Below are 12,353 nucleotides of genomic sequence, written 5' to 3'. Positions count from 1 at the left end.
CTAAATGGAATAGCCAAATAAATTTATCACGAGAGAATTGATGAAAGTTATGTTGTAAATCATATCAATGCCCGATTACTGAGCTAATGACACCATCGAGAAAAAGTAGCAGTCCAGCAGAGATATCGACCCAAAAGAAACTTGCAATTCCCATCAACTTTTTGTTCAAGCTAAAATATAAAGTTGAGCACGCACCTTATCCCTAAAGACATAATGCGTGCATATCCCGTTTCCTTTATAGTACCCGATAATAGGAATGCTTATGATGAGTATATATTTGTCATGAATATAAATATATTTTTTAGTTTTTGTGCTTTTGAAACCTCTACGTAAATGATTAACTTTGTCTCAATCATAAATGGATTTTAAAAAAACCTAAAATTGATGATATTACAAAACGACAGTTGAAATAACATTTATTTTCGGTTGATTAAGCTGACAAAGAGACCAGGTTGGTTTTAATTGTTTCATGCATTCGTGAATATTGAAGCAAACAGAAAAGTATAAATAAATAACTCGAAAAAAGTTGAATGGGATTTTATTCGTAATCAAAAACAGTAACAACGGGAATAGTTAAACTATCTACTAATATTCCAATATTGGTATTTGGAATATTGGAAAAGAAAGGAAAAATCAGGCAACCAGTGTACTCTCAAAACGCTATAAATGACTTTGTTTTTGATAAACCTCCCCGAAGTATATGCTTTGATTTTGTCACCTTTCAAATATTGGAAGGTAAAGTTCGTTTGAACCTCTGCCTAAAAAATAATAATTGTTGATTTGGAATAAGTCATCCTTTTTTCAATTAATGATAAGAGAATATGAAATGGTAATTCTCGATTTTTAAAGACATTCACTAGAATGCATAATAAAATTGTGAAAATTGACTGAACGAAAGGTATGAAAGGTAAAAGGAATGCCTGATATTTTAATCAATGCATTTTTTTTTATATAATTTCTTCTAGAAAGGATAACCGAGCAACACGTTTATTCATGATATCGTTATGGGTCATACGTGAACTAATAGCATTGTTTAGAAAACCGTTTCATAGTATAACTTTTAAAAAGGTTCGTAATCATTTTCAAGAGAGGTATCAAACAAAGGCATTTATAACAAATAAATAAATTCTTTCATAAAACATACATACTTACACTCAAACAATGAATTTGTATCTAAAACATAACAAAACACTGCACAGCATTGAAAATATGGGATGTATTGTTTAACATGAAATCACAGCTTTTCAAATAATATAAAAACAACATTCATAAAATTGAGCCAACTTATTGACAAGGAATAAAAATACTCATGGTTGTTCAATATCTACATATGGATTATAATTGTATGTCACACAATAAATGCACACGATGTGTACTACTCGCACAGACATACCATTATTGCAAAGTATTGTTGACAAACATAGCAATAGTGTCAACATTTCTAATATAAATAAATATATAACAGACAGAATAAGTAAAAAATTGAACTGTTATTTGTACAATTAAAAAATATGTTTCTACATACATCATATGTTAATTCACATAAAAGATTTGTTCAGTTGCATGAAGTGCCAAGTCTGGTCCTTAATATTGATATTTACACAGAAGACACAATAACCATGAATTAAACTAGCACTTTTGGCAATCATTTAAGTAACTGATACTTCATAAAAAGCTTATGTAATTAGAGAGCGACAAAGACAGTAATGCATTTTTTTCTTAGTTATTACCAAAATAAAATATGTTTTAACGTAAAAAATTATAGGTGGAATGAGAAAACTGAAATCAGTGATGCATTTGACATAGTCTAACTCTACTACGGTTTTAAATTACTCACGTTAAACAGAAGTTAATTTATCAGTGTTACTTAGAAGCTTATAATATGTTAACCAAAATAATGATGTCAAAAGCGTATCACTGATTTTAAAGAGTTGTTTCCCTTATTCTGGGTATGCATTATGAACCTTGACCTCGTTAGTGTATCGAAAACACATTACAACACTGTTATTACAAAGAATTATCGCCATTTATATTATCAATGTAATTGACATGTTTATATCTAAACATATTGCTGCTTTTTGATACTGTTCCAAAAGTTTTAAGAATAGAACAATAGTTAGTCAACGTCATGGTTTTACTTATATTCAAATATTCTGGTCACATAAGGGTCATGTGGTGTATAACTAACTTTTAAACCCCTGTTCAAGTAAATGACAACTACAAGTTAACTATTTCTACAAGTAATTTCTAACCTAAAACAATTTTGATTGAGCTTATCACAAAACAAGGAAAATGAACAAAACGTCAATGCAAAATTGCTTACTAGTAATTGCATAAACAAAGATCAAATATATTAAAGGAGTGTTTCCAAACATCTGTGTAACACCTTTAGAATAATTTGACATGAAAATATTTGATATATCTTTGTCGAAATATAGAGAACAGTTAAAGTTCAGAAGATAAAACAATGTAGTCTAGCCAACATCATGTTATATTCTTTTAAGAGGTTATGTATAGAAATTGTTTTCAGAATAAAACATGCTAGAAAGGTTTTATGTTTCATTTCGAAAGTCTTTTATAACCATCGTTTATATTGCTGTTCTTTAAAAAAAATAGTATTCATAATTATTATAATCATTTAGAGAAAAAGTTTAAAAAGCATTTTTTTTTTTCGATTGACAAACAATTCTATTTACACATATCGATACTTCGAGAAATTCAAAGTAAATACCAGTATATGTTATCCACTCTTTTAGTGACATTTGATACACGGTAAGATGTTTAAAAGGTCGCTTAACCTCATTCAACTTTGTGAACTAATACACTGATTCTGACATCTTCAATGGCATCTGACAACAACCACGGAAAAAAGTATTCAAAACGATATTTCAAAATTGTGTTATTATATTAAACTTCTATAACAAAAAAAGTTGTGTATTGCTTTTAATGATATAACAATTAAAATCAAAATCATCTCAGATATAATAAGGACAAGAAACACATCCAGGAAATATTCAGCTATGGGAAAGTATTTTGGCGTTCATGTGGATGATTGTGTTTTCATCATCTATTGTTTCTTTTGATAAACATATCCTTGCATTCACTATTTGAATCAGAGGTTCTGACTATAAATCAGCTTGAATGATCTAACCAAAAGAAAAACAAGACTGTTTAACTGTTATAGATATTTTCTTCTTTTCTCATTGGCATAGTTCGTATACTTTTAATTGTATCAGCTATATAAAAATTGACTGACACTTTTTACAGAAATCAAGAACAGATTTCGTACTCTGATTTCAGAATCACCCCGAACGAAATACGTTTTCACTTTCAGCATAAAAACAAGTTATTCTTCAGATTACATACATATCCTATATATAAACAGCCTTATTTATGATTCAATATGTAACTAAGGCTTGAAACAAACAAAAAGGAGCTACACTTTATTCGAAGAAATTTCCCTTCAACTGCTGGTTAATTGATAAACGACTAGGCGTTCGCTGGAAATGGTCAGGTCTGGTGTTCAAAAATTGTAATTGATTTCACCAGTTGTTATATGTAAAAGATGCAATATTTTAAGATCTGTCTCATACTGGCAATGTGTTGAACCAATTACGGCTTTGATTGCCAGTGTCTTTAAGATCTGTCGCATACTGGCAATGTGTTGAACCAATTACGGCTTTGATTGCCAGTGTCTTTAAGATCTGTCGCATACTGGAAATGTGTTGAACCATTTACGGCTTTGATTGCCAGTGTCTTGGAGACAAATCGATATCATAATTACTTCATGACAGTCTGGATTTCTTAAAATACACACAAAAAGGTGCATATGATTAACTTGTTTTAGAAGTTCCCCCCTTAAACTCAAATATCTACAGAGTAATTGTAAATCAATACAAGAGAAAAGATGACAAAATAGATATCAAATATATATCGTTAGGCTAATGTTTAACACTTAAAAATAATCAAAAATGGCCTTTTTCGATAAAGAGTAAAAACAAGAATCTAACAATAAGATAATTAACCATTTAATTATTTTGTAGTCATTGGACTATAAGAGGGTACATGGGAAACGCTTCTAGCCCTTGAAGAGTGCGTAGCAAGCAATACTTGAATACATATATAATTTAGTTGTTAAAAACACTGTACACCAAGCAAAAGAGAAATTCAATACAACCATGAGTAAAAACTGTTTTATCTGCTAGCGACATTTTTCAAAGATATTTTTGTATATGAAGTTTGTGCATCGACACCATTATCATCAGAAGAAGGGAGAAACCGTCTTTAACAAATGATTGTAATCCTATTTTTTGTCAGCGTTAATGTTTGTCTTTTGGCACGTTAATTATGTATACACAAAGCACTCTAATAATAATGTATTTCTCATTCAATCGTTATTACAGTCACACACAATGAACCTTTATGTAAACATTCAAACCCTTGATGTGTGCAATTTATGCGTTATAGGTAAAATTGTGCATGCGATTTTTTTGTAATAAAAAAGAAAACAAATCTTATATATCTATAAATTTTGAAGAAGGTGTAATAAAAATCAATGTTATGCATATCTTTTTTTACCATCTTTTTATGTCATGCAGACAATTCACAAGCAGAACTAGTTTGAATGCACAATGTGATACTCTTTACAATTTGCATTAAATATTTCTGTCCTTCGGTTTTGACTAGATTAAGTATGGTCCATATGTTTCTGATTGTCTTATAAATTTCTGGTCTGATATGACTTGAAATTCAAAGAAATGTTTATAAAAACTTTAATTTCAGGATATTTGAATCCATACGTGTTAACATGGAAAACATTTATGTTTTTTACAATGAACTTTAAAACAAATTGAAGTCGTTTTAATTCTATAGTCATGCCAGTGTAAAGTGTATAGGATAACTCGGGTATTTAGGATATGTCAAATTAACATCAACACTTCAAACCAATAACACCATTCTTAGAGAGTCATTACTTCCATTTTAAAATATTTGAATTTTATTGATTCAAGGCTAAAACAGGACAGCACTAGCACTACTGCATTGGTTGTAAAAAGTTGAGGCAAAGATCAGACCCACAAAAATGAGTTAGAAAGATATTATTTCCACCTTCTGTTTACCTTCATTTAAATCTTAATAATTTCAGAAACAAAATATCCTTTAAGTATTAGGATATGTATTTTTGTAAACCAAAATGATGCATTTACAAATGATTCTAATTACACTACAAAATATTTATAATGAAGGTAGCAAGCGTTGAAAAATGGTTAAACAACGTAGAGAAATAATGAACATATGTATTGTACAGTGATATTGTTTTGATTGGATTGTTTTGGACAAAAAAATGGTATAATGGATATGAAAAATCTACATAACAATTATATAAAAATGTACATTATAATGAATGTCATATATTCCACATCTCACTTTGTGCTTCCATCCTTCATATACAAACGCTAACCATTTACGTAGAATATGTGAGCAGGAAAAATTCTATGGTATGAAAATGTAAAAAAAGTATTGTAAATATCATACATAATTATTAATGAATAGGTGTCGCTCTTTTCCTCCAACTAAGGAAAAAACACCAGGTTTTTGTTTGACCATTCAAAGTGAAACATTCCGATTTAGGCCATCAATTTCCTTATCACTTTCATTGGGATTGTGCATAAACGGAGGTTCAAACACGTCATTCATGATTAAAATGTGGATATTATCTCTTCTATTTACCACCAATTGTATTTATGGTGTTTGGTTTTAAAAAAGTATCCTCCAGTTTTGATTGTTCTATCGGTTTTCTACAAACTTCTGAAATAGAAAATACTTTTCCTGGTCTTGACAACATCTCGACTTTATTCCAGCCATTCAAAACTATTTGAAATATTTCTTGTGTATCACATTCAATCGATAAAATCACAGACTATGAGCAAATCGGTTTCATTCTCATACTAATACTTCTCATCATAACGTTGAGATTCTTACACTTTCTGGGTTATGAGCTTGCGTCTGCGTATATGAAGGTGGTTGCACCATTTGCCCGCTTGTGCCTTGTGTCTCCATTTCCGGCGTTGTGCTTGGAGTTGGCAGATTAACTATTGCAGTAGTAACAGTAAGGTTATTTGATTTACTATTGTTTACATTACCAACTGCGTTTAGACTGGAACGAGACGACCGGTTTGCAGATGGAATTCTGACTTGGATATCATTTAACTCCTCGTGTTCTGAATCATTATGGTGTCTCTACAATTGAAATTAATAATTGGATCACATGACATATATGCAACTAATATATCAGTTGTTAAAAACGGAATCGAAATATTGAAATCTCTTCAGGACTTACAGTATTAAAATATTTATGGTTATTTTATGATTCGTATTGCCCGGTCTATATTTTTCTATATAGTTTTTGTAGACTGTCTTTTAGTATTTTTTTACCCATTGGGTTTGTCTGTTTCGATTCATCTTAAGCATTTTGAGTGTCCCCTTGGTATTTTCCTCCTCTAGTTATTGAACTAACCTCCTATTAAGCTTGAAAGATTTTATTATGATTTAAGATTTAAAAATGTAAAATACCATCTCCACTGTGATTTGATAGTAACAAGAAAACCAGAGTTTTAACGTACATCACGCTCTTCAACAACCAATTATCGATTCGTGTAAAAACGAAGCTCCATCCTAAAATATTTAAGGCACTAAACCCGTTCAAACCAACAAAGCTTAATTTGATTTTAAAAACATACATTTTTTTCTATGGTTCTGATGAAACATATATAAGATCTATCTACCTTACCGTATGTTATATTGGGGTTATCAAATGTTAAAGAGTGATTCAGTAAGGGACTAGTTGAACATGTAAAATATGTCAGACCGATGAATAATCATTATTTTTTTTACAAAGCATAGGTCAAAAAAGAGATTGTAGTAAAATTCGACAACATCCTTCTGTTTTCAATCTCATAGAACCTTTGGTCGCTAGATTCGTCAATATAATAGTTGAAGTCATATAGGTTATTTTTGGTGTTATAATAAACATAATATAATGCTTCATAAAATGAACGGTTTCAATTTTACTGTAACAGATGTGCATTAAAAATCTATTTAAAGCAAATGCGCAATACGTTTCCAAAAAAATAGTACTGGATACAGCTGTCATACAACTGAGAGGTTTAGCTAGATACCAAAACCAGGTTTCATCCACCATTTTCTACATAAGAAAATGTCTGTACAACGTCAATAATATGAAAGTTATTGACCATTCGTTGTATGTGGTTGATCTTTTGATTTTGCCATTTGTTTAGGGACTTGAGGGAATTTTTCCCGGAGTTCAGTACCTTTGTGATTTTACATTTTACTGATGATCACCTTATATATCGATTAAATATTTGCTATTCACGATCAAAACACACAACTTGAGTAAATCGCATTACCTCCAAACGGATCGACACCGGGGACATCAACAAGTGGTAGGTGTTTCCAGCTTTGCATGCTTAATCCGCATGGAGTGGAAATTTGAAATACACGACAAAAGTTACGTTATGATAGAAAATCTCATCTTTTTATATCATCACTTTTTTCTTATTCTTATTTAAATTGTATGTAATAATTGAGCCTTATCGAACCTTCTCTTGAAATGCAAACACTTTTAAAAACAGTTTTCCTGTCAATTTCAAGTCTGAAAGATGATTAAAAAAATTAAATCTGAAATATCATAGCAATGTCCGAACCAGGGATGGGGTAATTGAAAATGTAATGGTAATCAAGTGTAATGCATTACAATTTTCCATGTAATTGAATGTAATGTGTAATTGAGCATTTTTTCAATTACATGTAATGGTAATTTAATTAATTACATTGATAAAAGCATGTAATGCTCAATTACTTTTGAATTACATTTCAATTACATGTACGTTTATGGTGTTAAAGATAAGGATTTGTGTTTAATTTTAAATATAAATTGTAAAATTATATTTATTTTTCAAATATTGATATCACATACTTTCTTAATATATGGAGTCTGTAATTTATTCTGAAGTTTTTATATTATTTATTTCACCTAAAGAATTTTTAAAAGTCATAATTTAAAAAAAAATGTGAGTATCATATATTAGTGCTGTTCAGTTTTCAAGAAAGATCTTCAAATAGATTGATAAGTAATTAATCACCTAGTTAAACAAAAACAAAACAAGAATGTGTCCAAAGTACACGGATGCCCCACTCGCATTATCATTTTCCATGTTCAATGGACCGTGAAATTGGGTAAAAAATCTAATTTGGCCTTGAGAGTAAAAAGATCCACTAATAAGGAACATGTGTACTAAGTTTCAAGTTGATTGGACTTCAGCTTCACCAAAAACTACCTTGACCAAAAACTTTAACCTGAAACTCACACTTTCAATTTCTATGTTCAGTGGACCATGAAAATGGTGTCAAAAGTCTAATTTTGTTTTAAAATAAGAAAGATCATATCATAAGGAACATGTGTACTAAGTTTCAAGTTGATTGGACTTCAGCTTCATCAAAAACTACCTTGACCAAAAACTTTAACCTGAAGTGGGACGAACGGACGAACGGAGGCACAAACGGACGGAGGCACAGACCAGAAAACATAATGCCCCTCTACTATCGTAGGTGGGGCATAAAAATGGCTCACTGTGAAAAATCTTTCTTAGACAGTTGATTTAGAATTTAAAATCAATGCACACAATCATTTTGTCAAATTAGTATACAAAAAAAAACAAACCAATTAGACAGATTAAAATGTCCAGGGCCAATGCCACTTTTACATTTATTTTATCTAATTAGCATAATATTGCTAATATTTAGACATTATATACATTGTTTGTACTCAAAATTTTTTTTTTTAATATTGTGACAAGCACACTTTTTAATATTTTTCATGTTTTTAAAGTAAAAAAAAATATTATAATTTATTTATAATTTCCTTTTAATTTAAATGTCAAATACCCCTGATGTTTTCGCCAGTTAATAGGAACAAATTCCTTCTCCTATCATTTTGATGATCTTCTGATCATGGAACTTCCATGTTCTGATCAAGCAATATATCCTTTCGAAAGACTATTTAGAATTTCTGTCAAAATGTTCAGACCAGAGAGATTCAGACTAAATGATAAAACATTAAAATTACTAATGGTTATCAAATGCAACGCTTAAACTATGTTTACATGAATATTTTACACATGCATTATATATACATGTATAATATTGTTAAAAAATATTATGATGAAAGGTAATGTGTAATTTAATTAATTACTTTAGTAAAGTAATAGTAATTTAATTAATTACTTTAGTAAAGTAGTTGTAATTTAATTTATTACATTTCAAAAACTGTGTAATGTGTAATTAGTGTAATTGACAATTTTTTGCAATGTAATGTGTAATTTAATTTATTACATTTCAAAAACTGTGTAATGTGTAATTAGTGTAATTGATAATTTTTGCAATGTAATGTGTAATTTTAATTAATTACATTTCAATATAATTGACCCCAAGTCTGGTCCGAACCTTGAACCCAAATTTTGTATTTAAAGTTTGGAGATTTAAACCGATGGTTGATAGCATAATAAAATGAAAAAAACAATTGAAAATCCAAACATATTTTAAAAAATTGTTAGGACGTTATACTGTGGATCCATTATTGTTTGGGTATCAAATTTGGTGAATATGAAGGGTTTACGCAAACTGAGGATTTAAAGTCCAGCAAAGTACACATGTTTAAGGCTGGTTTGCAGACGTTGCAATACAACGAAATCAAATATCCACGAAAATAAAGATTCCTTAGTAACCCTTTCGTTACTTTTTAGTAGTGTGATTTTTTTTGGTTTATGACCATAAACTTCTATGCTGAATTGTGTCCTATATTTATATATAGATTGTTTTAACTTTTAAAATTCTGTTTGATGCAGCAGTGAAGTATATACTACCGGAGAAAAAAACATCAGCAACGCACTTAATATTACGAACATAAAATGAAAGATGCAGGGATATGCAGAACACTTTAGTTATAAAGCTGTGTTGATGTTGTAGAAGCAATCTTGTTTACCCAGTATTTTAAACAAAAGATGCAGGGATATGCAGAACACTTTAGTTATAAAGCTATGTTGATGTTGTAGAAGCAATCTTGTTTACCCAGTATTTTAAACAATTAGTTATAAAGCTGTGTTGATGTTGTAGAAGCAATCTTGTTTACCCAGTATTTTAAACAATGTGTAGATGCCCACGCGCAAGAAATTAATTGTACACAATAGTTATCAAAGCTACCACCATTGTAATTTTAAACGCAAGACGCGCGTTTACATAAGCCATAATACACAAATCAAGTCATTTTGTGCATCTTGCTATCTACACTTTTGGCTTGATTAGGGTTCCTTAAAAACAAGTGTACTGTGCATAGGTACATTAATAATGATCTATTATGTTTATTGAGTATGCAGTGTAGAATTCTTTTTGTTAAATACAATAGCAATAACAGTTAATTGTATAAATGTTTATTTGTTGTTACGTATGCAAACAACTTGCTAACATGTAGTCAAAACACAAACCTTTAAATAAATTTGTAGAATCAAGTGCAAAATTTCGCAAACGTATGTTCAAATATTGCATGATAATCAAGATAATTATTGCATATAAGTAAAGAACAGAAGTTAATGCGCATGCGTGAATAAAACATTCAATAATATAGTAAGAAAACAATCAAATTAGTGTTAATCGAAAATTTGATAAAAAGGAACTTGTGCGCATTAGCAAAGAGGAGTACACAAATATACAACAACGCATATCCAAACATACAAAGAAAACGCTAATTCTTACGTGTAAAACGATTCTCAAAAGTAATGCTAAAAGCAAGGAAAAAAAGAAAGCAAACTAACGAAAGAGAACCCAAGGACCAAATGGGAATACACTATACCTTACCTTACTGACAAAAAATCTTCGATGTGTGATGAACCTACGGGCACAACAGCCCGTGGAACGCCTCCTCTCCAGGGAAACAAGGGAGGGGTCCGGGGAGGGAGGGGGAGTCTCTGAGGGATTATTGGGTGCTCCGTTAAAAGCCATGTCCAATTCAAGAAATGCACGATCCTACAAAAAGTTATCCTAACTATACAATAATGATGGAAACAAATTTTACAATCGCATTATAGTCGGCCTTTCCCGTCTTACGCTATCTAGATTATAATAACGGGAAACTGAATATGACACGATAGCAAAGGTTCGAAACATTGTCTATTAATGTTTGTTCAACAGCATTTGAATATTTTCATAAACTTCATATTTACACTTTACATAAAGATTGGCAAATATCAGTGATTTGATTTTTGTTTAATTTTAACTAACATATGCACGTTAGGTTGTCTCATTTCTCTCCTAATTAGCAGGAGTTTAAATGTGTATTCCAGATTCGCTTTTACGTAAATTACAAAAATTGGAAGTTTAAACGTGTGCATTTATAATTATGCGTGCTTCAATGACTTGCTTGTTGATAATTTTATCTAATCTATACAAGAAAAAGCATATATATATAAATTTCAGCCATGATGTGAAGATTTACCATAGTATTTGTTTTCCGATTACAATCTTGTATTTGTTTGATCTGTAAATTGAAATTTAGCTTTAATGACATATAAACAAAGCTAATTCATGTGCAGATAAAAGTTAAAAGGAAAAACCTTTATTTCAAATCAATTATTTGTAAGTGTGTTATCTAGTGTATTGGTACATGCTGTAGTAGTGAACATCTTATGACAGACAATTGTAAAAATTAAAAAAATATATGTATTTAAATGACTAATTTTGAAGAAATTTGAGTGTATTTAAAATTCCCCTAAAATCGATTTACAAAAACATATGTCAGTAAATTTGAATGAATAAGTGTTCCTTTATGCATTCCGTAAATATGATTCCTAAACAGGAACAAAAGAATACTATGTGACAACTCGAGTTTTATAATGAATGCTTTTAAATTAAAGTTTCTCACTACACAATATGCGTTTGTTACCAAATGTTTGCAATATAATATATGCTTTTTAATAAAATCTTAACATTATAAAATATTTCTTTTTGTATATTGCATATGAAAAATTTATATTTATAAAACCTATTCAAATGATATTTTTGCACACATTAAATTATACGCCTTTTAATTGAAATGTTTTTTTTTTTAAATTAAAAACAAGACTGGCTAAGACTTAGATTACTACCACCACCATACATATAACAAGGGTGAATATTGACATAAATATAAATAATTTACTGCAGGAGAAAGTATAAAGACTCAGATGCAGGTTTCAGCTAAATGCAAGAAGTATCAAAACTCTATACATTGGATTTTTTTTTTCTGA

At 29.9% G+C, this 12,353-nt stretch overlaps 1 protein-coding gene across 4 annotated transcripts in view; it reads right to left on the bottom strand.

Annotated features, from left to right (window-relative positions):
- Nucleotides 1-522: 522 nt before the first annotated feature.
- The window catches only part of LOC143065547 (potassium voltage-gated channel protein Shal-like), a 79,708-nt gene continuing 67,877 nt past the window's right edge, over nucleotides 523-12,353 (bottom strand). For 2 of the 4 annotated variants that reach the window (XM_076239157.1, XM_076239160.1), the window contains exons 4-5: nucleotides 10,927-11,094; nucleotides 523-6,237 (exon numbers count right to left, since the gene is read on the bottom strand). In XM_076239157.1, the coding sequence (XP_076095272.1) occupies nucleotides 5,959-6,237; nucleotides 10,927-11,094 (447 nt within the window). In that variant the 3' untranslated portion in view covers nucleotides 523-5,958. Of the gene's footprint in view, nucleotides 6,238-10,926; nucleotides 11,095-11,563; nucleotides 11,606-12,353 lie in introns of all 4 variants that reach the window. The other 2 variants (XM_076239158.1, XM_076239159.1) reach the window with 2 other exon arrangements.

This window comes from Mytilus galloprovincialis, chromosome 1, assembly GCF_965363235.1.
Source record: "Mytilus galloprovincialis chromosome 1, xbMytGall1.hap1.1, whole genome shotgun sequence".
Classification (NCBI taxonomy): Eukaryota; Metazoa; Mollusca; class Bivalvia; order Mytilida; family Mytilidae; genus Mytilus; species Mytilus galloprovincialis.
Note: the sequence above shows the minus strand (reverse complement) of the source record. Positions and strands in the feature narration are given on the sequence as shown.